The 26,782-nt window shown below is 38.9% G+C and overlaps 2 protein-coding genes across 2 annotated transcripts in view; both read left to right on the top strand.

The window, feature by feature from the left end:
* IPO11 (importin 11) overlaps positions 1–24,573 on the top strand; it is an 86,892-nt gene extending 62,319 nt beyond the window's left edge. The window contains exons 27-29 of the mRNA XM_086480519.1: positions 10,209–10,304; positions 14,207–14,291; positions 24,313–24,573. Coding sequence (XP_086336645.1) covers positions 10,209–10,304; positions 14,207–14,291; positions 24,313–24,477 — 346 coding nt within the window. The 3' untranslated portion in view covers positions 24,478–24,573. The remainder of the gene's footprint in view (positions 1–10,208; positions 10,305–14,206; positions 14,292–24,312) is intronic.
* Positions 970–3,438, top strand: LRRC70 (leucine rich repeat containing 70). The gene is made up of 2 exons (XM_009947731.2): positions 970–1,012; positions 1,479–3,438. Exon 2 carries the CDS (start codon positions 1,490–1,492, stop codon positions 3,413–3,415), a length of 1,926 nt encoding a protein of 641 aa, XP_009946033.1. The 5' UTR covers positions 970–1,012; positions 1,479–1,489; the 3' UTR covers positions 3,416–3,438.
* Positions 24,574–26,782: the final 2,209 nt, after the last annotated feature.

Below are 26,782 nucleotides of genomic sequence, written 5' to 3'. Positions count from 1 at the left end.
TGCAGGTATTTAGTCCTTGTGATGGATAAACTGAGGATGTAATATCTGGTGTTTAAGCAAGGAGGATATTTATAGCACGTTTGCACTATGTGTTTGTCCGCACAAGCGACATTGCAGGAAACGAAAGCTGTGGGCCAAAGGTGTGGCTGTCAGAATATACATAGTCCTCTGTGGATAGATTTGCTTTAAAAAAAGTGGCCTGAAGTGATACTTAACAAAGTGCCTGGATCAAGTCTGAAATACAGCAAATACACAGCAGTTTAGTACCGCATCATGCAGTTCTCGCCTCTAAGATTTACTGGGCTTCCATGGGATTGCTGGCAGGGTGTGCCTTGACAGAGTGCTGGAGGCACCAGGGCTCTGTGCTCCAGACCTCCATCTTCTCCCGCTCTGCTGGGCTGCTGGACTCTGCGTGTGTGTATGTGTGTGTGGTGGCAGCAGTTTGGCTCTGCAGACAGAGAGAGAACGGTCTAAGTGTTGCTGTTGATTTAATAAACATTTCACATTCCAGATGGAAGATAAGGGATTTACAGATAATGCAATAGCACTGTTACAAGTAGTTATACTTTATTCTAAAAGTTACACCTAACTTAAACAAAACTCTTTTGAGCTCTCCTAGTTAAAAACAGTAGTTAAAAAAACAAAACAAAACAAACAAACAAAAAAAAAACAACAAAAAAACAAGTCAGCAACAGTTACAAACTAAGATAGTTTTTGGTTTTCTAGAAACAAATTATTGAGATTTCCTTTCCAACAATACTTCTGAAGCACAGATAAAATGGCTTCCTGTCCCAGGGTTTCCTGTATCCATGGCAACCTGACTTTAACCACTTCTTTCTTAGTTTCCTGAGCAAACAGTTGGAAATCCTGGGGCAGAATGTGAGCACTCTAGCACGCCACGATATTGCGTTTGCAAAGGTTTCACAGATGGGTATAGTCGGTCAGCTTGTAACGTAGTCTAATGAACTGCAAAACGGCAAAAATAACAGAAATAATGAACTTCAGATTTGGGGTAAGGAATTGTTTTTTATTTATTTTGAATGTAACTCAGCTTTATAAAAGTAAAATTCAAATTATAAATGAGCCGCTAGTGAAAGGAAACTTGTTTCCAGTTGGCATTTCTACTTAGATGCTATTGAAATATTTCCTAGTCGTTCTTAAGTGTAAAAGTAGTTAATAAGCAGTATTTTGAATTTACTATAAGCTGTTATTTTGGCAGCTTAGTTACTTTTATGCTGCAACCAGTTAAATATTTTCTGGCTATGTTGGCATTACATCTCTTCCGTTGTTCATTTACTTTGAAAATTTTTTTAATAGTTCAAACTTAGACTTTTTTTAAACCGTTTATTTGGCATAAAAGTAGAATATATAAAATACCAATCTTGAAAAAAAAACGCTTGTGTTTTAAAGACTGTACACATAGCATCTTTAAACTTTTGAATTAATACTATTTATAAACTTCTTTTTATCTCTACTAGCGAAGTCAGAGATGAGTGAGAAGGCCAAAGACAGGGATATGTGTGGTCTGCAAAGTTCTTCACCCTGCCCGGGAGCATACCTGTATATCCTTAATTGTTTTCTTTTGTTGCTGCTCCAGAAGGAGGCTCTTGGCTGTCCAGCTGCTTGCCAGCTCTGCACAGGGAGACAGGTTAGCTGTCGTAATTTAGGGCTTTTGAGCGTCCCGCAGAACTTTCCAAAAACAACAATTCTAGTGTACCTCAGTGGGAATAACATATCGCATGTCACTCCAAATGAACTAAGAGGCCTTCAGAAGCTTGCTGCACTCTACTTGGATAACTCCAGTATTTCGTATGTACACCCAAAAGCTTTTGTGGAGCTCCCCAAACTGTGCTACTTGCATCTAAATAACAATAATATTAAACGTCTGGATCCAGGAATCTTTGAAGGTCTTTCCAATCTTCATTGTTTATACCTTCAGAACAATCAAATAGCTTTTGTTCCTAGGGGAGTATTTAGTGATCTCCTTTCTGTTAGGTATTTATCACTTCAAAGAAATCGTCTCAGTGTCCTTGGAAGTGGGATGTTCATGGGAATGACAAGTCTCCAAACACTTAACTTAGCTAATAATAAGATTTCACGGATATCAGATTCAGCATTTCATCATCTTGAAAAGCTTGCCTATTTGTTCCTTGAGGGTAACAACTTAACACTTGTGCCATCGAATGCTATTGGAAGGCTCAAAAATCTTCAAAGACTTTCTTTGTCTCACAATCCCGTTGGATCAATACATCCTTTTGCATTTAAAGGACTTATCAAGCTTAGATATCTGTCTTTAAAAAACATAAAGCTAAAATCTATTGCTGTAAATGGATTTTTTGGCTTAAACAACCTTAGCCAGTTAATCTTAAGTTATAATGATTTAGAAAATATAAATTCCAGCACTTTTACTTTATTGAACAATTTAGTGTATCTGCAGTTAGACAGAAATAAAATAACCAGTATTGGTGATGGTACCTTTGAAAAAATGGGACAGTCACTTAAAATACTCAGTTTAGCATTTAATAATATTACGGAGTTACAGCCTGAAATTCTCAAGCCCTTAGTGTCTTTAACTCATTTACAGGTAAATTACAATCCTTGGAACTGCAGCTGCAAAATGCTTGGGTTGCTTAATTGGCTAGCATCGTCTCCTATTTCTGTAAAAATTCATTGTCAGAATCCCCTGAGTATGCGCGGTAGACCTTTGCATTACATTAAGTGGACTCGGTTTGCAAACTGCAGTAATCCTACTGCCAACCCAGAAACAGCCTGGAGTCTAGGAACCAAGGGTATCCATCACAGCGCTACCACTTTGCTGATGGCGTGGCATAAGGGAAACAGGCATAACATCTTTGAACAGTTTGTCAATGCAGAAACTAAGTATGTTGCTTTCTGGGAAGGAACTACGGCTACATCTGCTAACCCATTGCCCTATGAAGAAAATGCTGCTGAAACCCCATCAGGGGCAACTACAGTATTATCAACATTACCAGTGCAAATACCAGCACAGATTTTACCTGTTAACAGAACCATAGAAGAAGAAGATTTATTTCCAACAGATACTGCTCCTGTATCATTAAAAACTTCTGTGTTTTGTACACAACAGGTTGAAAGGCTGAATCAGGCTTTTGACATTTTACTAGCCTTTTTCATTCTGTCTTGTGCTGTGATCCTGTTCTTAACCTGTAAAATTATTCAGTTTAGGCAGAAACTAAAGGTGCTGGAAAACTCGGGGGAAAAGAGAATAGAATACTATGGTTTTTATCAGCCTGGCAGATACAACATAACTGACCCAGTGCAGTCTCTAACTCGGAGTTCAATGGGCCATTCAGAACTAGACCAAATTAGGCTGCTCAAGCGAACAGCGTCTGAAAGTCAGGCACAGGTCATATTGTTTGAACATTCGTCATTGTAATTAATCTAATTTGATTTGATGTTGACTTTATTCTGATCTGAAATGTCAAGAAATCAAGAACTCAATTCTAAAAGTACCTTCGCTGATTAAAATGAACTTGTTGATGGAATTGTGGAAAATGGTGTAATTTGGGTTCTGCATCATCATTTGCTTCCTGAATATTTTGAAGTTTATTGATTTTTTTATTAGATGTAATTTAAATCTAACATGGATAGGTATATTATCCTCTTTCCCTGTTGTACGAATCATTCACCTTTAACTCAAGTACATCTATAGTATAAAGTACATATGCATTTTTATTTCACAGTACTTAATGGCATACGTTTCTATAGAAATTCCATAGCTTCCTTGAAGCTTGAAGCAAGCAAAACATCAGTTTTTCAGCAGGATCATGAAGCCAAGAAAACTGGGGGGCTGAGGAAAAAAAAGCAATGCTTCCATTCATTTATTATATAATGCAGTTTTTACTTTGTCTCTATTAGTCATCACAGTTGAAAAAAAAGTGAGCATATTTACATCTAGCATGTTCAAACTCTCAAGGAAAAGAAAAATCTAAAATGATACAAATTTTGTTCATATCTATTACTTATTTTAATATACAAATTTGTGTATACAGTCTGTATAATGAATGTATTAAAGTGAATTTTTTGTTAGTGTGTATCTGTATCATTTTGTGATAATACCTGAAACTGAAGTTAATAAGGAAACTAAATTTCTATTGGATTGAAAAATTGACCAGGTTTATTTATGTCTAAGGTGATAGAGCTGGCTGGTTATTGTCAATAAAAAATAGTTTGTCATCTATATAGTAACAGTGAGGGAGTTTTTGGCTAGATAAGAAATATACTAGACTTTAAATACATAATTCTAAATTAATTGAAGATATACATATTTGTGATGTATATTTGGAAGTGTCAGACCAAAGTATGTTTTCTTAGTGAAGACCTAATCTTAGTCTTCATCTTCAAAAAGTGGATTTTCTACTATATAGTTTGCATTTGTTTTAACATTTTATTTCTGTTTTGAATATTGATGTTCTGATTCCATTCTTGTCATGTTATGCCTAGTGTGCTGTAGCTTTATTTTCAACCTGAATTTCTGTGATTTTTTTTTTTCCTTGTTACCCCAGTAATTCAAGCTTTACGCAGGAAAAAGTCATAAAAATATGTTCTAAATAGTCCATCTTGTAAAACTTTCAGCTAGCTGAATGGGACTTACTCCTGTAGATGCTGTTTGTCTTCTACAGACCTGTACCCTAGAGACTTCAAACCACTTGGTTTTATAAGCAACACAATTTACAGTTAGATCATTTTACTCAAGAAAAAATGGAGAACAGTTTTGATAGTCTGTCCTCCATGGGGTCAATTTAAGTTGTGTACAAGTATCTTGCTGTTCCAGGATCCAGACTGGAGACCAGGGCATTCTGCAGATGAACCAGAACTGCCCTCAAGGTTCTTATCCTAGCCTGCCTGCTTACTGATGGTGTAACTCTGTAACTCATGTGTGTGGCCGTGTTGTGCTGCTAACTATTGTCCTGTTTGTCCATCTCCAGTTCATTTCCAGGAATGACACGTGTTATCTGCTACCAGTACATATATAGACCTTGAGTGCACCATGTGGGTGTGAATGTGCAAGTGTGCCTCTGTTGCTGCTTTTTATGTGTCTATTGAATGTGATGAAATACTGATTTACTGTATCACAATACTATATTTTACTGTACAAGAGATCAAATACTTTTGTGGAACACATAATTCAGCTACTTGGGCAAAAACTTAAACTATTTTGGATTGCTTGAGTATAAACTTGTTGTTTATAATTTTCCACATGTAAATCAGATGTTAAATTTAATGGGTAAATGTTTTTAAGGAGGGAAAACATTGACTCTAAGGAGGAATTAAAGAATTGAGATTCATTATGCAGTTGTTGGGGAAATGCTTTTCTTTTGCAGTTAGTAACTTTTGTATTTAAATGTTCACGCTAGGAAACATCTTTTCATGTACACATGTGGTTCATATGTCTATCTGTTAAAACAAGTAGAGAATACATTAGAAGACTTGATTGGTTCTGCCTTCATGAAACAAAATGGCGCTTTATGGTCAGCTATAGGACTCCCCTGGAAATGTTGTCTCAGCTGCTACATTACTGTTTTAGGAGTTCCTCAGCACTGTGCAGCTCTTAAGGGGCCAGGGATGTGTGAAATAATCATTTACATTGCTCACAGTATGTGCAAAGTAATCTCCATTTGTCCCACTCCACCTCATTTATTACAGGAATAAAGAATTAATTAATCTTTCTTAAATGTACCCTACACTAATAAAGATATGAAATTAAGCTTTTCTATTTTAGGGGGTTTACTGCTTCATCCTGGTGAATGTAGAAAAGCAGAAACGATTTTCTCCTCTTCCTTTTAATCTCTAAAAAATTATGATTTCCCATGCAGAATTTTGCCTTCCTTTCTGATAGGGTGAGGAAGATACGTAGCAAACATGGGGAAGATGCATAGCAAACACGGGGACTGTTTTATTTAAGCACCCCGAAAAATTTATCATGATACATGTTTTATTTAGCTATTGATAAAGCTTTATTTACAGTGGCTATCTATGTAATTGAAATGCAAATTCTGAATTTTTGCATAAAATCTCAGGATAATAATGTTGAATCAGTAGCTGAGTGTATTAGAAATGATGGACAGGAGGAGAAAAAATACTACTTTTTTCAGAACAGATGTGGTCTGTTTTTTCCTTTGCAAAGCTTTCATTCTTTCATGTGACAAATTACGCAAACTTTGAAATAAAAAGTTTGAGATGATTCCTGTACAAGCTGCCTTAAATGTCTGCTACATTTTATTTTTGTTACAGGCAAGGTGAATTTTGTTTACAGAAAAGGTAAAAAATCCTTTCTGTAGTAAAAAATAATGTTAATGTGTGGTTTCTTTTTTTTTTTTTTTCAAAGCACAGTGAGCCTCTGCTGTCTCTATTTTTCACCCGCATGTCTCTTGTACTCTAAAAATGGTTGCATTAACAATTCCATACATAGCAAACACTTCAGCAAGCCTTTGGTAGGAAGAAACTTCATGTCCCATTTAAAGGGAAAAAAGAAGGGGGAGAAAAGAGAAGGTGTTGTCTTTACTGATAAGAAAAACTACCATGATTTTTTTATCTTTCACTGAAGAAAAAATAAAAGTATCATTCCTCATTTATGCTATATATTCATTGTTACGTGAGCCCCTCCCTGTGCGCCTCTATCAATCTGCAATTGGAAAAAAAAAACCCATAAAGTCAATGAGCACTATGCCTACAGCATACATTTACTTGTTGGTTAATTAAAGTAACCTCCCTGAATGGAGTGACTATAATTAGCCCTGCAGCTGATGAAAAGGCTATGCCTTCATTAGGTCAAATACCTCTCTCTTCCCTACCAATATAAAATTTCTGTGATGCTTAGGGGTTCTTCATGCAGCTTGGAAGGAAGAAATGTAACCACCAGGTAATAGATAGCAACTTGTATGATTAATTAAAGGGTGCGTACATACCAGGCAGAGTTTACTTCACCAGGGTACAAAGTGTTTGCATTTGTTCTCGGTTGAATCCCCCTTGTCCTCTATTGACATTAACCTGAGGACAGCTGTTTCCTTTCTCATGTTGGGAAACATTAACCACATTAACAGCATTTTCCTAGAGATGTGTTTCAAGGAAGTGTGAGGCAAAAGAGCTTTAGTGGGAGGTGTGCTAAGTCGGAACCTCTGACTTGACTGAAGAAACCTGCTTTGTCTCTGAGGGCTTCTTCTGCAGGCTGCTAAGCAGGCAGCACTCACTTTCTCAGTGGTGCTATGTGGTCAGTAGAGTGTTTGCTTGCTGTCTGCAGAACCCCACAGAGATTCAGTCTCACAAAGTGTAATACTTTGCTGCTCTGAATGAGATGGGGAAGCTTTTTGGCAAGGGAGAGATTCACTTCTAAAATGCATACTTGACAACAATAATAAGACTAAGCCAGACTGAATGAAAATTGTATTGATTTTCATTTTGTGGAATTTAGGAGTTTCAAGTTTCGTTGTACAAAATTCAGTTCAGATCCTGGCATTTGACAATACCTGAATAAAAAAAGCAACAAAAATAAATAATCCCATGGAAACAAAATTACCATGAGTTGAATCATAATCATAGATGTTGTTTACCTGGACTTTAGCAAAGCCTTTGACACAGTTTCCTGCATCATTCTGGAGAAACTGATTGCTCTTGGCTTTGACGGGTGTATTCTTTGCTGGGCAAAAACTGGCTACATGGCTGGGCACAAAGAGTGGTGGTGAATGGAGTTAAATCCAGTTGGCAGCCGGTCACAAGCGGTGTCCCCCAAGGCTCAGTATGGGGGCCAGTCTTGTTTAACATCTTTATCGATGATCTGGATGAGGGGACCCTCAGTAAGTTTGCAGATGACACTAAATTGGGTGGGAGTGTGGATCTGCTTAAGGGCAGCAAGGCTCTGCAGAGGGACCTGGACAGGCTGGATCGATGGGCTGAGGCCAATGCCATGAGGTTTAACAAGTCCAAGTGCCGGGTCCTGCACTTGGGTCACAACAACCCCAGGCAGCGCTACAGGCTTGGGGAGGAGTGGCTGGAAAGCTGCCTGGTGGGAAAGGACCTGGGGGTGCTGGTCGACATGAGCCAGCTGAACATGAGCCAGCAGTGTGGCCAGGTGGCCAAGAAGGCCAACAGCATCCTGGCCTGTACCAGCAATAGTGTGGCCAGCAGGAGCAGGGAGGTGATCGTGCCCCTGTACTGGGCACTGGTGAGGCCGCACCTCGAATGCTGTGTGCAGTTTTGGGCCCCTCACTGCAAGAAGGACATTGAGGTGCTGGAGCGTGTCCAGAGAAGGGCAACAAAGCTGGTGAGGGGTCTGGAGAACAGGTCTTGTGAGGAGCAGCTGAGGGAACTGGGGCTGTTTAGCCTGGGGAAGAGGAGGCTGAGGGGAGACCTTATCGCTCTCTACAACTACCTGAAAGGAGGTTGCAGTGAGGTGGGGGTTGGTCTCTTCTCCCAAGTAACAAGACAAGAGGAAACAGCCTCAAATTGCACCAGGGGAGGCTTAGATTGGACACTGGGAAAAATTTCTTCACTGAAAGTGTTATCGAGCATTGGAACAGGCTGCCCAGGGAAGTGGTTCAGTCACCATCCCTAGAGGTACTTAAAAGACATGTAGATGTGGCACTTAGGGACATGTTTCATGGCCTTGGCAGTGTTAGGTTAACAGTTAGATTTGGTCTTAAGGGTCTTTTTCAACCTAAACAGTTCTGTGGTTCTATAATCTTATCAAAGCAAATTTGAAAGAAATATTTTATATGCTTAGTATTCTAAATTGATATGCATTTTTTCCAGGGCATCCATTACTATATGAAGTCTGTTTGTCATAGATGTAAAATTTTGTTGTGTGTCTGACAAGGATTTTTTCAAATGCAATAAATGATGTACAAGGGGTTACAGTTTATCCAGTTTTTCAGTTTTCATCCCAAATAAAAAAAGGAAAGAATACTAAGAAATAGATTTATCTACATTAAAACATAAAGGGTCAAACTACAATACATGAACTTAGTATTCAGTACCTTTAAACAAATATGGAACATGTATGCTTCTGCCTACTAGGCAGCAGCAGCATCTTTTTGGGAAAACTAAGCCTGAAATTCCAAACAGGGAGTAATAAAATACTTCAGTCAGTGGCAGTTCCAGGAAGAGAGTTGTAGTTTACCATCACTAGTTAAACCGTTTCTGTTTCTTTGCTGCTTGTAGCTGGAATGTTTGCAGTCTTCCGGAGATGAACATCTTCTCACTTGCAGTATGTCAGTACCCTTTTGTAGTTCACAGGGTGGGAGTCCATGCACCAAAGTCCCACAATAGCACATCTCTGGTGCTAGAACCACAGTGGCAGGAAATTCAGCAGAAACAGCAGCCACAGCTGCTTTCCATTGACTAGGAGCTGGTGGCACCTACTTTATCCATCATGGGGAGATCATGTTTCTATGCCCTTATCCTACAGGCACATCAGTTCTCAAGGCAGGGGCAAGTAAGTGTTCAGTGCCCTTTTGGGTGTTATGAGGGTATCCAGCCTGGCCTTCCACTCATGCTTGTGAAAAGTTGTTTCTCTCTCTTAAGTCCCATGTGATACCTACCAGCCTTTTGCGGTATTCTTAAATAGCCTACTGTTTCTAATGGCAGGTGCCTGTGTTCAAGCAGAGAAGTCCCACCGCACCTTGCTCTGAATAGTCAGGGAAGTAGCATCTGTGCAGAACTGGGTGCAGGTATTTTTTACCCTCTATGGGGAGTCATTCAGCTGCCTAGGAGGGTGAAGAAAGACAGAGAAAACAATAGGAGAGTGTGCCATCTTTACAAGCTGCCCTTCCTCGAGGGTTTGTGTGTAGATTTTGCACTGAATAATGTTGGGAGAAAATATGTAAATGCGTTAGGAATAGAAGGCAGTACTCTGACCTCCCTGCTAGCAGGAGCATGCCCTCCCCACTCAGTTCTTGAGTCCTGTGCTAATGTATTTTTTCTTTTATTCCATTTGCAATTATTTCTAGGTTTTCAACAGCGGCACATAAGGTTTGATTCTATTTAAGAATAATGTTTCTTGCATATTTTTGAAGCCTTTCTGGAATTAAAAAAAAATATGAATTAGCTGCTTGATATCATGCTCAGCTAAGCAGTATGCAGTGAAAATACTGCTTAGTAAATGTGCTCTACAGTTATTGAGCAAATTTCCTGCTTAATTCCTTTAGCTAAGTCACTTTCCTGTTCTTTTCCAGTGTTATCCAAGATAAATTTTGTGGTATCATCAGCATTTCAGTGGAAGGACTGCATGATGTTATGACTGAAGAACATGAAACAGGAACATACAAAGAGTAAGTGGAAAACCTAATTAATTTTTGTGGGTGTGACAGTAGTAGTACTGTTTCATATGTAGTGTTTTAATTGGAAAAATCTATTGGGCAATTAAGACATGCTTGTAAGAGTTCTCTTTTCACAAGAGTGAATGTTTTAGTAAGATAGGTCTTAAAAAATGTAGTGGGGGAGGGAGGGCAAGCTTGAAATGACAGTCAATGTCATTTTGTATTGTTCATTAAGTTGTCTACTAAATGGTGTCTTAAAATGTTGGTATGTTTAAATTTGCTTTTTTCTTACTTGACCATTCTATCTAAAATTACAAGCCAACAAACTTTTATGTTGACTGAGTGGTAGTTCTGAGTTTCTTTCAGTGTGACATCCGGATTTTAATCAAGATCTTTTCCTAAATGCCTCGGCCTCTTTGAGAAGACCTAGTATCCAATACTTCATGTCCTGGAGAACCTGAAAACCTATTGCACAAAGACAATTCTCCCCCCCTTCAGTTGTTCCACTTAAGACACCTGCTGCTACAGGGCTGTCTACATTTAGCCTGTACCTGGGGCTAAACGATACCAGTTGCTCTATCACCCGATGACCCCTCACCAGCCAGGGAGGGGAAAAGGAAAAAGGACAGCAGACCCATGGGTTGAAATGCAAACAAACTTAATGAAACAACAAAGGCACACAAAGTTATACTCAGCCAAGCAAATACGCAGCAGTTATAATCAACATGACTCCAGTCCTCAGGAGCAGGTAGAAGCCAGAAAAGGAGCAGGAGGATCCCCATCAGGAACTGCACAGGAGCTCTCTCGTCAGCAAACCTTCCCCCTTTATAATGTCCATGACATTATGATGTGGGCTACACCTGTAGCTCACTCAGGTCAGCTGCCCTGGCTGACTCAAAACTGCTAACAGCCTGATTAGCATGTATGGGCTGTGATTCTATCCCAGCCAAACCAGGATGAGGGAATACCTCAAAAGACAGTTTCCAGAGCCAGGAGCAAGAGTTCATCTGTCAGAGGAAAGCAGTGTCAGGGTGCACTGCCACCCAGTACCACACTCATTCATCTCCTGCTGCCTCCCTGGTTACTGGTATTCCATCAAAGCTGGAAAAATGAAAAAAGCACTGAATAATAAGGGGTTCTTTAGGACAAAGATCTTAGTATTGGTTTTTTCTCTGTAATGGTTACATACAGTTCTAGAATGATGGAGAGTTCTAAGACGTTAAAAACAGGTGCTCTGCAAGATGTCCCTTACAGATGCTATATTCTAATAACAGTCTTTACCAGATGGTAAGAATCAAACATTTTCTAACTTTCAGATAATTACCTGGTGATGGAACAGACTGTATGTAAACCAATTAATTAATTAATTGCTTAAGGGGATGTTTACTGGCAGCTGGCACAGAACAGCCTGCATGTAGTCTATTAAGTTTTCCTCCACTTAAAACGTGGTGGTATACACAAGTGTATGCTGAGAATGGTCCACACTCATGCTGAGCCTGAACTATGCCCAAGAATTTCTTGCAAAAGTGCTCCCCCCCCATCCCCAGCTCCCAGTATTGAAAATGTACCTCTGTCTGAAGTCTGGGAATGTGCTTTGCACTGTGTTCTATTTGCTGTCAGAGACAATGTTACAGTGTCTTCTCTATTTCTAAACATGTCACTTTGCCAGCACTTGTGGAAAAGAGTTCTCACAGAGAAACAAATAGTTTTTTCCTAGTTGATGTCATATTTTAAGCTTGAAGACTTGTAGAGCTTGTCTCTGTACTTTTCAAACTCTGGACATCGTCTTCGCTTTATAAAATACAGGCCCACTGAATCAAGGACGTATTTCTTTTGACAGAATGGGCTGTTTAAAAGATTTAACATACATGTTATACATTTCAACATCATCTAAAAGACAATAAAGTGAGAGCACTCCTCTAGAGTCGTGTGCACTATTCTAGCTCTCAAGGTTGAAGAAGAATGATTTAAGCCTGAACTGGTTCAGGAAAACAATTGTGCACTCCAATGATTATCATACCTAATTACTGTAGGGCAGAGACTAAAACAACATGGATGTTTAGCATAGGAAAATCAAGGCTGAAGCAAAATAGAACTGCAACTACTAAAGGATGAAGAGGGGGTAAATATGCACAGGGAAAACTGCACAGATTAAATGTCAATGTTGGCTTAAGTTTAGGCTGACTATGAATGTATTTGAGCTGGAAATATGAAGAAACTGTTATGATTAGAGTAATGAGATTTTGGAAGAGCCTTTCCAAATATGAATGCAGAGATAAAGGACTTGGCAGTTTTTAGGTGGAATTTTGATCAGGTTATGAAAATGATTGTATGGTGCCCTGACTTAAAATACAAAGGGATTACACTCAGCCAGGTTTCCTAGCATTTGTTTTGCATTGTAGTGATAACTACCAGAAAGCTTTACAGACCTCAGATTTTCTGGAAAGGGGAGCGTTCCATTGCTCTAGTCTTGTCTCACAAATATTCACATTTTTCCTGTTTTTTATCATCTTCTTTTCTTCCCTCCTCTCCTAGTTTTTTGAATTATTTGTTGTGGTACATAAAATTTATCAAGGTTTGAAAAAGTTAATTCAATCTTGTAGGTTTTGGGAATTGACATATTTTTGTCTCCTCTTTCTTTGATAAACTGAGTTGTGAGAGATCATGGGGCGAGGAGACATAAGACTTGCTGTATTATTTTGAAATAACTAGTTCCTTCGTTGGAAATAGCTTTTGCTTTAGCATTTGGCCATGCTGTTTAGCAAGTGTTTCACACAGCTCTAAGCACATTAATAGAAAAAAGAATATATAAACAGTTAAGTCTGAACATTTTCACATAAAATCACAAATTTTTTCTCATTTTAGTAACTTTAAAACATTCAGCTTAGCTGCAGGAACATTTCACTACCTAGTGGAATGCAGCAATTAAAAAAGTGCAGTAGTACAAGGCTGAAAATGAGCAGTAATGTGCATCTGTCTTGATGCTTTGTAATATGTGGATAATGTGTCCTTTGTGCCATGAAACATACCTAATACATGGTGGCAAGTTGTTGTCACCTGACTGATTTTTAAATCCTTTTGCTTTTTAAAGCAGATTTCCTAGGAAAAATTTGGTAGAGTGGTGATATATTTGTGTATTCTTTCAACCTACAGAATATAAAGTGAATGGAAAGTGTGTTTGCTATAGGATAGCTTTCACCAATGTCTTCGTAAAGTTCATTTTTATTTTCATATTTTCTGGTTTTATACTTACTACAAAACTAAGTTAAAATCTGGCTGTTAGTTTTGCATGTTGGTACATACCAGTTGAGGGTGGAGGAAAACAAAAAATAAGAAGTTTAAAAGCTTTGCTTTACCTGCCTAGAAAAAACTCTTTAAATAAATGACTGCAGGAGCTAACTCATTTCTGTCCACATAAAACTTTTTTTTTTAAGTGTCTTGCAGATTTTAGCATCTAGAAACAATAGCAGTGACCATATTAGTGTTCAGGTCCTCTTGTGAAAGATCTCACAGGAAGACATGAATGCAATGAGGAACCTTAGCTAGTTTTGCCTATGTGCCACTTTGATTTTCATGTTAATAGGATACAGAGTGCTTGCATAGCATTAGGAACAGTAGGTTTTTCTATGTTAATTTCTTTAAAACCCATAGTCTGTTTTCTATACGCAGAAATGCATTTTTAAGCCTCAACTTGAGCTGAAATATGGAGGATAACCGAGATTGTTACATGGGTGTATGTGACACAGAACATGCATTCAGGCTTCTTTAGATTCACTGTTCTCAGAAAAAAATTACTTGCTTACAGATTGCCTAACTTTCATCAAACTCTCATATCTGTCCTGTGTTTTTAAAAGTGCTTTTAAATAATTTTTAATTATAAAGTATGTTAAAACTATTCTTATTCCCATTCTTAGCTGCATGTTGATGTTTCATTTTGAAGAGCCCAAAGTTACAGAAGATGAGGAACCTCCCACAGAACAAGACAAAAGGAAAAAAATGGTAAGTTTTAGATGCGTTATTCAATCAAGGAACCGATTAGGTGATTCACTTGTGTCAGACTAAAATCTTTGCCTTTGGATTTGGTTCACCTGTTGTTCTTGGAAAATTCAAAAATGGAAAATGGTTTGATGACAAACTTTACAGCCACAACACTTATGCTTCTGCTTTCCTTTTGAGTCTTGGAAAATATTGCTAAAATAAACATCATCTGTTCACAAAATCTGGACATTATAATACTAAGATACTAAAAAAAGGGTTTATTGAAAAACACAGGGAGCTAAAGCTTACTGAAATGTCACGGCGGGCCAAATTTCTCATATTTAAAACAATCTTTATTATTGGATTATGTGTTTCACCTGAACAGCTATTGATCCATATGCTTGCATAGAACATTTTTCTAATGTAAAGAACTCTTAATAAGGAGTATCAATTTAGATGAATATATTTGGACTAGGTACCTTGCAATTGTGCTATTTTTGTCCAACCTAATTGGTGAGTATTTCATAATTTAACTTACCTTTGTAAGAATTCAGGGAAACTGGTTCCTCACACAGAAAACTGCACTGTACAGATGCTGTGGAATGAAATAGTCTGACCTGCTTGGCACTGAGTAATTGCAAAATGTGGAATTGGGTGATTTGAGTAGGTGTGCGTAGCCCTGTCACACATTTGCTTTCACTGACCTACGTGTGTCCAAAAGAAAACTTGTGGACAGTCCTTTAGGACTTTATTTCTTCTTGTAGGAAGGGAAGAGAGTTTGAATGGCTTTTGGTAGTTTGTTTTAATTTGGGTGTTTTTCTAAGCCATTGAATGCTTTTAGTTTGTTAGTAGGCTTTTGTTTTAAATACTATCAATATATGGTTCCTTTTTTTAAAAAAAAAGAAAATGACAGAAAAACTCTTGCATATTCTTCTGCTATTAGTAATCACTTAAGAGAAATTCCTAATGTCTTGCAATTTCAGATTTAGATAAAAAACAGAAATACTATTTTCTATGGTCCTTAAAAATGTATTGGGTAGTTCTGTAATTCAGTTACTCTTAAAAGCATCTCTAGATTGTGTTAAATTTGGTTAAATCTTCCAGCTTGCTGGCTTAAATTAAATTCTAGGTGTTTGTTGCAGAATGGTAGTATTTATTCTTGGCAGTTTTGGATAATCTCTTGACATAGATTTATATATATCTTTATTGATAGTAATTGGTATATCTATATATCAATAGGGAGAGACATACGTTTGGTTTGATAATCAGAATTAAAAAACATAAAGTGAATTTAAATCTACAATCTTTTCATGTTCTTAGTTTTCTTTGAATATACTAAAATTTTATTCCTCTCTGGCTGACTAAAGTTTTAATAACTTTATTGCAGCAATTCTCTTTATTTTTCAGTTACAGTTTGACTTTAATAGTTTGGATATGTATTTAGGAATTTAGACTTGTTAGATTTGCTGTGGACTACCTTCAATGCGGACATATCAGGCAAAATGAAAAGTAAGGCATGTTCCTTTATGATCTGTATCATTCTTCTCACCTAAATGATAACAATGCCCCAGTATAGTGTTGATGAACACAGTCATGATGAGGGAACTGTTCCAGGGTCATGTGCAATACAGAGTCGACGGCCATCTGAATAAAGGGAAATGGCTGTGCATTGGTAAGGAGGAGCCAGAACTGCTAAGGACATGACAATGCAGGTTTCATTTTATATAGGAAATATATCTTCCCTTGCATGTCACTTTCCTTTTTTCTCTAAGGAATTGCTTGTGACTTGTTCCTCAACTCTTTAACATTCAGCTTAAACACCTTTTCAGCCTTTGTTTCCCTGAAAGGTTTATACAGAATAAATTGTCATACATGATCATGGAAACATAGTTTTTGTTTCGGATTTCATAATCTAGATGTAACTATTTCTGTGTGTCATGGTTTGAGCCCACCCAGCTGGCAACAAAGCCCCACGCAGCCACTTGCTCACACCTACCCGGTCCCCTGAGGGATGGGGAAGAGAAAATACAACCAGAAGGGCTTGAGGGTCAAGACAAAGGACAGGGAGGGCTCACTCACCAGTTACGGTCATGGGCAAAAGACAGACTCGACTTGGGGATAACAACACACATTTAATACAAACAACCACCACCATCAAGGAGAACGAGAGATACAACCAGGTCTGAAATACAACCCACCTCCCCCCAGCCCACACCCCTCCGGTGTTCCCGGGCTCAGCTCTGCTCCCTCTTCCCCCCAGCAGCGCAGGGGCAGGGAATGGGGGTCACAGCCCGGCCGGCACAAGGTGTCTCCGCAGCTCCTTCCCCCTCAGGCAGAGGGGCCCTCGCAGCCCTCCCCGGCCCCACCACGGGGTCCCTCTCCCGGCAGACAGCCCTCCACCCACCGCCCCAACGGGCGTCCTTCCCGCGGGGCCGCAGCTCCCCAGAAGTTAAACCCTCTTGCTTTCTAACCGACCTCAGGTAATCCTGAGTGGCTAGGGGAGGCTGAGCTTAACTCCTGAGTGATGCTCAGTTAGATTTTTTTACTGTGACTCAGTTTCGCAATTCTCGGAAACAGAACGAAGACTCAAATGGAGTCAAGTGCTAACTTGATTTATTGAACTACCAATGTTCATGTGAAGAACAAGAGAGAAAGAAAAAGACAGGGAGAGGAGAGAGAGAGAGAGAGAAAGAGACAGTCGCCAGATAGCTACCACGGATCTTCGGCATCCCATCAATCCAATGAGTCTTTTGGGTCTTCATGTCTTTGATGTCCAGCGGCGAAGGGGTCTGTCCTCAGCAAAATATGAGAGAGAGGGCCAGCCCCTCTTCTTCACGGCCTCTGCCCTTTTATAGTGATGTCTCGGTCCATATTTGGAATTAGTTTACATCTCCACACCTCGCATCTGCTGGTGGGGAGCATGCCCAGTACTGTCCTGGAATTTTCCAGAGGGTCTGAGCCTCCCATCCTGGGCCTGGGGCATGCTCAGTGGGTCGTGGACTATGTGCTTGGAGTCAGGCAGGTGTGGTGTGCGTGTCTTGTCTGTTCTTCTTGGGGCGTGGGGCGACCTGTTGCTGTGGTAGTGAAGTCTTGCAGTTAGAAGGGGCTGTCACCAATGTTGAGGCATATACATGTATATATTGATTTTTCCTTTTAGTCTCTTACAGACATGGATGGGATGGAATACTCTATTGGTCAGTTTTGGGTCACCTGTCCGGTTTGCTCCTCCCCGCAGGTGCGACCTTTCACTTGGCTCTGACCCTTTTTCACTACCAGCACTCCAGCACAGGATACAGAATTTAGCAGTGAGCTTGGTTGCTTACAGGGGCAAGTATAAGCAGGAGCCTCTCTGCACACGATTCGTTGGTACTAGCTATGAACATCAGGCCTTATCACTGCTAGAAGCAGTCACTGGAAAAACGTGATGCGGTTTTTCAGAAAGTGCAGTTACTTAGAAGAGACTTAACTGAAAAGTGAAATCACTGAACAGAATTACTTCTGGTTTAGATCAAACCAGGACAGAATAAAAGTGGGAACAAATACTTGAAGTGAGAAGAGGAAAATCAAGAACAACCTAAAGAGAATCTGCAATTGATCTAAGAAAATTTCTAGACTCCTGTCCCACTTCATTCCTGCAAGAGGTTTCTACTCTTTTACTGAATCACCAGCATGTATCCGGGCTTAGAGCTCAAACCTCATAAAACAAAATTAAAAGATAAATGGGATTCTCTTCTTCAAAATAATAATGCTTTGCAACTTTTGAGGCCATTAATATGAGAAAAAAGACAAACTGACATGGTCCATGCTAAATATTACTGCCCAGTGTTTGCACAGGGACTAGATACTTTTCTTTGATATATCGCTTCATCCTGTCATTGGTACCTGTCTTTATTATTATGCGTAGCTCATAATTACTAAACAGAGTTTTGGCTACAATAGTCCTTTATAAGTTTACAATAGTTCTATGTAATCGACATTTCGAGATACTGCTGCATTTTAGTCTCATTGCAAATATATTGAGGAAGATACAAATAGGTGGAAAGTCATTCACGACCTTGCATTGCACATGGTGTATAGACCTCAGGTGACTTACGTGCCCTTAATGTATGTTTTTAAGAAGTCCAGTATCAAAAACAGAGTTAAGCTTTTTCAACCCTGTGGAGAGGAAAAATTAAGTAAGGTATTTTCCAGTAAAAATCTGTCATATTTAAGCCTGAATTATCTGTGCTGGTATGTTTTAGATTATGCTTATATGTAAATACAGAGGGCTTGAGATTTTTTTTGTTTACCCTAGTAGGGGAAGAACTAGATGAATTGTGATTTTATATCTTCAGGAAAATAAATAAATGAGTTACGATGTAATAAACCAAATGATCAAGTTTTATGTGATCATGTGCTTTACTAAGAGTAATACTTTTACGTCATTGTTTGGGGCATAATTTTTCCTCATACATTTAGTCTACAAATTAGCCACAGATCTAATGTGAGTCCCACTGAAATCTGTTAAAAAGCTTTGATATTAAGAGCCTTTTGTATCGTCTGGCTCCATTTTGTAATCACTGTTAAAAGTAAAGGATAAATTCTTTTCCTTAAATTTTTTTCCAGTCTTTCCCACAGCACCACAGTAGCGAGATACTAACCGTCGTGGTAAATGAATGTAATTTTATGTCCAGCATTCTTGCTCCCTCTTTAGTTTCAAAATGTTCATACTTAAACTGAAGAGAGTCTTACAAGTTCTGGAAATCTTTTCAATAATTTAATTCATGTATCACCAACACACTTTTTTGAGTTTTGTTAGACTTATATTACCTGTTCTTGCATTCTAATGCCATTCCATTGGCTTGTGTTATCGCTTGTAGTGACTAGATCACTGGTTTAGTATAGAATAATATTTAATTTTTTATTGAAAATAGTGTGATTTTTGACTGTAGTGTTGTCTAAAGATGTTGAGGAAGGAGATCCACCTAACAAATACTGGTTCAAAAAACTGATAATTCTGCAGAATGTGATTGATGCTGGCAGGCAGAGTTTGGAGGGATGGGAAATGATTGTTCTGTACAGACCTTGCTTTTCTGATTCAAACTCCTGTTTACAACCAGTGAGATGGAAGATTAGTTTCTTCAGTTCAGCCCCCGGGTAGGCACCCTTGCCCAGTTTCAAGGTCAGTTAGTAAAGTAACTAGATGCAGAGGCTAGTCAAATCAGGTTTTCACTGAACAGCGTAAAGCGTATTTCAATATTGTGTGTTTCCTCGCCAAACTTCTGTTTCCTGTCTGTAGTTATTTTAACTAAGAAGCTGGGTTTTTTGTTGTTTTTTGTTATGTTATGTTTTGTTTTTAATGGGAAAATAGGTGTGTTTTGTTCTTACCAGAGTCAGGAGCATTTCAATTAAACAAAACTCTGGCCACACAGCTGAACTCAGCACACATACTTATATGCAAAAATATGGTCCCTGACCCAGTGTTTACAGACTAAGTAGCTAGGGTTAATATTGGTATGGTTGTGTTCCATGCTGGACTGATGTTGGATGCTCAGCTCTCAGCAAGGTGGAGACTTTTCAAGAGGACGGTTTCTTCCTCCAAAAAGCAAGTAAATTGACAACAACTTATGGGTCTTCTCTTAAACCAGATACTATTTTAATTTTGTTGTAACAAAAATACAGTGAGTAAAGAACAGTGCTTACTGTTTTTCCAGACTTACAATTTTGCTTGCTTATTCAGCTAAGACTGCACCTGACTGTCTAATATTGTCAACAAACTAATTATACCAAGCTGTTTAACTTGGTTTGTTAGTTCTGAATACAAGTTCAAAAAACAGAGAGTGAAAGGAAAGCAAATTTATTGTTGTTGCAGGAAACTCTTTCATTTACTCGAAATACTTTTGACATGACTCTCTGAGTGAGATCAAATTAGTATATTAACTCCTTAATTAAGTCTGAAGACTCTTAAGTCCCATTTGGCTTACAGATACTAGATGCTGCTTCTAACAGCAAGCATTAATCATACTATGAAAGTCCCTACTGGCTTACAGTGCTGCTGCTTTGAACTGTAAGGGATGGATTTATGCTTATTGTAATAAACTAAGCAGAGTTTTTCTATTGTGTTTGTGCGGCAAGGTTTTGGTAGCAGGGTGTCTACAGGGGTGGCTTCTGTGAGAAGTTGCCAGAAGCTTCCCCTATGTCTGATAAAGCCAATGCCAGCCGGCTCCAAGATGGACCTGCCACTGGTCAAGGCTGAGCCCATCAGTGACCATGGTTGCGCCTCTGTGATCACATATTGAAGAAGCGGGAAAAAACCTTCAGCACAACAGCAGCCAGAGGAGAGAGGAGTGAGAAGATGTGAGAGAAACAATTCTGCAGACACCAAAGTCAGTGAAGAAGGAGAGGGAGGAGGTGTTTCAGGCACCGAAGCAGAGATTCCCCTGCAGCCCATGGTGAAGATCATAGTGAGGCAGTCTGTCCCCCTGCAGCCCATGGAGGTCAATGGTGGAGCAGATATCCACTTGACCCCACGCTGGAGCAGGTGGATGGCCAAAAGGGGCTCTGACCCCATGGGAAGCCCACATTGGAGCAGGCTCCTGCCAGGATCTGTGGCCTGTGGAGAGAGGAGCCCACGCTGGAGCAGGTTTGCTGGCAGGACTTGTGACCTCATGGAGGACCCACGCTGGAGCAGTTGATGAAGAACTGTAGCCCATGGGAAGGGTGGACATTGGAGAAGTTCGCGGAGAACTGTCTCCCATGGGAGGGACCCCTTGTTGGAGCAGGGGAAGAGTGTGAGGAGTCCAGAGTGGCAGAGACAGCATCTGATTAACTGACCACAACCCCTATTCCCTGTCCCCCTGCGCTGCTTTGGGGAAGAGGTAGACAAAAGTGGGAGTGAAGTTAAGCCTGGGAAGAAGGGAGCGGTGGGGGAAGATGTTTTTAAGATTTGATTTTATTTCTCATTATCCTTTTCTAATTTGATAGGGAATAAATTAAGCTAATTCCCCGAGTCCGGTCTGTTTTGCCCATGACAGTAATTACTGAGTGATCTCTCCCTGTCCTTATCTTGACCCATGAGCCTTTTGTTATATTTTCTTTCCCCTGTCCATCTGAGGAGGGGGAGTGATAGAGCGGCTTTGGTGGGCATCTGGCATTCAGCCAGAGTCAACCCACCAGTTTTGTGCAATTTCTCCCTTGTCCTGATAGAACATATGTTGGTAAACATGCAGCAAAAGTGTTTCAGTTAGTTTCCTATCTAATGGAAAGACTACATATAAAGTTGACTAGCTTTACTGAAGTTTTATGAAAATGTGGAATTATAATACTTCTAAAATGAAAGTAATTATGTACCAAAGTTGCAGTGCTTACAGTAGTCTGTTGCTGTAACTCCCAACATTGTGCAAATCTAGCAGCTCCATTAGGAATAAAAAATAAGAACTTTGAATCCTGTAATATATTACGTTTCGTCATCTTCTTCACTTTGGTTGTTTTTTCAAGATTAATTACTTTTCAGTAGTATTGCAGAGATGATTTAGAGAATTATTTGGAAACCTGTTGTCCATGAGCCCGTGAGACAGGTGCTAGAGGGTTAACACCTCTAAGAGATGCTAGAGAGCATCTCTGTAATTATTTTTATTATAACAGATGGCTAGAGACAGCTCAGACTTGAAGTTCCAGCAAGCTTTGCATCTAAGCAAGGATTCAAACCCTTATTTTCAAGGTAATACAGCACTTCTGTTCAGAGTTTGAAAACCACCACTGGGGTGCTAGAATAGCATTACACACATACTTGTATTCTAGTAGCCTGTTTAAACTGGGAAAGAAATTGGACTTAAGTTGAGGCTTATTGGTGAATACTGACATGTGAGAAATAAGAATTTCTTATTATTCTGCCATTGACTTAAGTGTGTTTTTCTTTATTTTTATTTCTTTTTTTTAAGATATCAGGAGAATAAACTTTGTAATATGAAACTGCTGATTAGGTGAACTTGTGTTAGTAGAGTAGAAAGAAAAATTACCTGAAGTTGGTATTTTAAGGCAAATTGTTCTGACTTCTCATTCTAACTCTGAGTACTTTAACTTAAACTTTATGGTAGGGTCACGTAAGGCATACAGTTAGCTGAATACGTAGATTAACTGGTTTGTGGGTTAAAAGATTGTTAAAGAATGCCTTTTCAGCAGTGCTTCTCAAGGTGATGTTGTAATGCATGCCATTCATCTAGTTGCTGCTGTGTCAGAGTCACAGGGATGAGAACACTTGTCTATGGCAGTTTTAATACCTGTTTTTCTGTGCTGAATTCGCTACAGTAATTTTATACGTGACTGTTTAGAGCTATGAACTTACAGAAACTAACTAATTGGAATCGTGTTATATGTCCCAAATTACAGTTGTTGGTTAACAAATGCAAATTTGTTTCAGAAACTGGTAGATGCTTTGCTTGACAACACAGTCTCTTTTTTTTTTTACTCTGTAGATTGTGCTAATGCTGTTACAGAATGGTATCACTAACCTTGGGAAATCTTGATTAGAGTAGCTGTCGTTCAGAAATATTGTTAGAAAAGTCTGTTTATATTCCAGAGACCTGATTACATTTACTGAGAAGAATTATTACAGAATACTAAACTATTATTGCAATTACTCCCCTTTTCAGAAGAGCGTAATGTTAGGAATAAGTAATGAAAAGATCGTATCTTACCTTTGAAATGTAAAGTAGCTGGGTAGTAGAAAATGGTGAAGGACTGAAGGCTAAAAAGCCAGTATTAGCAGTACTGAGGGAATGCTCAAGAGACTTACAGCGTGAAAGGCGAGATGACCATAATAAGGAAGAAGAGCTTGCAAGCACTGATCAAAAAGGCTAAAAAGCAGCTTGCTTTTTCACTGGGGTTGTTCATAAGAAATAAGACTAAATTCTCTTTTGTGGTAATTACAGTGGGTTTGGATGTTTTACTCTGTCTTATATTTATGTGGCTGTTTCAGTCAGTATTCCTCCTGTTTTAGCTATAATATTGTTTAATAAATAAGTACATAATCTTAAGGTTTCATGTCTTCCACTCCATATTCAAATTAAAATATTTCTTAAGTTTTGCATGCCTCATTTCTTTGGACTAGCAGTGTAGCAGGGTATTATGTGCTCAGAAGTCTCCTATTTCAATGGGCTTTGAGATCTAGCATTATATTTTGTTTCCTGACCTTCCAGCATAAATAGTAGTGTTGTTTGGTTTTGATACTAAGATGAACAGATCACAGGTCTGCAGTAATTGTTTGTTTCAACATCCTACTTCTTTATGATGTGACAAGCTTCAGGTGTCCCTGCCTCTTGTCCCCTTTCATCCAGCCTGGTGGACTGAGGGACTGCATAACTATCCATGTCCTTAGCCTGCCCACACCTGTCTTCTGATACTGAAATTAAGAATAGGTCCTCTGTCAATGCAGCCCCTTCATTTACCTCTTTTTGCTTTCATTAAGAAACAGTTAACATGTGGAAAATAGTGACAAATACTCTGTCCCTCCCTGCACAAAATAAAATTGCATAATCCAGCTGGACTGATGAGGATGAGTAGGTGCTACTACTGAAGAAGTGTGTCTATTCTTTAGGCATACCAACGGTTTATTTTAGCTGTTGTTTACCATAAAACCTAAACTAGTTCAACTTTTTCAGAGTTTTGTTTCCTTACTAATGAAATACAATTGACCATAGTTCATACTACCTCTAAAGTTCTTGTCATGGTAACATCTGATGTGGTTTTTAAGAGTTAATGGGAAACTCATTTGGCAGTAATTAAGAAAGCAGTTTTGAAATTGTTTTGTTTTATAGAAGGATGAAATCTTACAGCAGGCTGGGTCCGTCACTTGAGACTGTTTCAGGTGGTTTTAAACTGATACTTCCTTTCGATAATAATTAATTTGATCTTAACTTTACAGGAGTTTTTCCTCTTGCTTCTCAAATAACTACAAAGAAAAGCAGATTTCTTTCTTGACCTGAGGATATAAAAGAGATGAGTAAGTCACAGGGTATTTTTTTAGTGCATTATTATATATTTTTCTCTTGTGTGTTTTCCGCAGCTGGCACTGAAGGACCCTGTACACACTGTGTCATTGCAGCAGTTCGTCTATGAGAAGCTAAAGGCGCAGCAGGAATTACTGGGACAACAAGGTTTTCAGGCACTTATGGAAACCGTGGATACAGAAATAGTTGCACAGCTACAAGAATTTTTACAAGGCTTCTAAATAACAAACAAGATTTTGTATGTCCAATTTTGCTTTCAAAAAACATGAAAGAACTCCAGTCTTCCATCTTGGATGGAAGAGCCTAATAAAAGGTGAAAATAACTGGTGTTAACAAACACGTTTCTGTTGATATTAAACTAACTTTGATAATTCTTGATGTTATTTTTTAATAATGTACTTAGGGTTTTCTCACCAAAGTAACACTTCTATGATTCCTAACATGGTGTATGCTGTCCTAGCTAGTGCCATTTTTTTGGTACCATTACTGGCTTTTCAGTTCAAGAAGCTATGTCATAAACTGAGAAGTCTGAAGGAACATAGTAATGTATATTAATGAGAAGTGTCTGTTAATCCAGCAGTATAATTCAGTATCAGGAGCTGCTTGTCTTGATACTGTATACCTGTAACTTTCTCCCCTTCCTATTACCATTTCTTGACTGTACGTTCAACCATACAAGCAGAAAGAGTTAGGAAAGCAGAAAGACTGTGAGCAGAAATATTCCTTCATGAGAGAAAGATAATTCCTGTTTTAATTGTCTCAGAGAAAAAGAAACTTAGCTTTTAACATTTAAATTATATTTGAAGGGGTATTAGAGAATATCAGTGGATATCTCTGTCTGAAGATGTGGATTTTCATTTTCATCACCAATTTATTTCTGTTATGAAAAATTTATTGCTTTCTTGAGTTCCTTCTATCTCACTTTTAGCTGTCATAACACAGAGAAACTCATCAGAGGTAAATGGGTAATTAATTCCAATTAATTCTTGGCTGTACCTGGACTACTTAAAGTTGCTGTTGTTCAATACCTCAGTTCTGCTTTTTTTCATCAAAGGCATATCATCTGGTTATTTCATAATTGTTACTGAAAAGTTTGAGCCCAGATGGTCGCAACTGAAATAATTATTTGCAAATGTGAGGCTCACTTTGAGTTTTAATTCTGTATTAGTTACCTAGACAGCAGCAGGAATGACAGGGTAAAGCTGCTCCTTTCTATGTGCCTTTGTCTTTCGTGCCTTGCAGGTGGAGGGGAGAGAGAAGGCTCTTTTCCATTTTGAGATTTTCCTTTTAAGTTCTGATCTTCTGCCTTCAAAGCTGAAGTGAGCTTTGTTTTCTTCACTAAGGGATGATTAAGCTATTAAGACTGATTTTTTTTTTTTTTCCAGAGGGGAATTAGCTGTTTAAAGACACCTACATGCTTTTGATAATCTTACCAGATAACCAGATGCTTTTAAAACTCTGAGCCTTTATCTTTACTGACCCTTTGGGGAACAATTGCACCTCTGGATGCAAAAGCTCCCCTGTACCCAGCTGCCAGCATCTGTCTGCAGAAGTTGTTTGTTGCTTTCTGCTTTTTACCTTGGCGTAGGGAGGTTTGTTAGAAGAATTGTTACAATTTTTCTGTATGTTATCTGCACATTATTTCCTCAATCATCCGCCAACATCAGTTCTCAAAATTAAGAGTTTTGGATGTTTGTGTTTGGTACTTGCAAGGGAAGGGACCCAGTGTGCTAACAGTCCCTCACAGCTATGGATTACAGTTAGCAGAACCTGGTGGCATTTGACTGAAATCACATTTGTTGATCTGCACAGCCCCTCAGCTTTTGGCTCAGTGTAAAACTAGCAGAGATCTGGTCAGCCTTGCTAGCTTTGACTCTGCATGGCGTGACTGCATGGCATATAGAAAAAGCTGAGGTTGGGAAGCAATTCTTTTCTGTCACCGTTTGGTGAAGTCAGTTGGGCAGTGAGTGCCGAATGGTGCTCCCTGACATTTCAGAGGGAGGGAGGTTCTACCTACTGTAGTCCAGCGCTGGCCAAACGGATGCTCTCTGCATTTCTGCTTCATGGCTGAGCCTCCAGGCTCCCTGTGCAACATCTTGCAGGCAGATCAGACTTGTCAGCACAGCCGCATGCAGCTGAGCCAGACCTGCATCGTTCTCAGAGATACTCAACCCTCCATTGCCTCACGTGGTGGAGTGTTAAGTGCAGTTTATTTTAGTGCATGGTAACTAATGTTGGCACGGACTCTGTCAGGAATGATGGACATACTTTTTGGCTAATAATGGCACGATAACATTGTGATTAACCTTCTGAGTAATGTCTCTGCATTAAGTGTATGTACTCATTTTTGTATGCATTAGGGAACAAGTTAAATTTGTCACTAAGTGTTTAGTTTTTCATCTTGGAAGATTTTACTCTAAGGCTTGGACTGTAAATGAAAATAATTATTATCACCATAACTGCTTCTATGACAACCACTGTCAACTAGCACACTGCAAAACAAGTGTTTGTCTGTGCTCAACAGCA

This window comes from Leptosomus discolor, chromosome Z (genome assembly GCF_034619465.1).
Source record: "Leptosomus discolor isolate bLepDis1 chromosome Z, bLepDis1.hap2, whole genome shotgun sequence".
Classification (NCBI taxonomy): Eukaryota; Metazoa; Chordata; class Aves; order Leptosomiformes; family Leptosomidae; genus Leptosomus; species Leptosomus discolor.
Note: the sequence above shows the minus strand (reverse complement) of the source record. Positions and strands in the feature narration are given on the sequence as shown.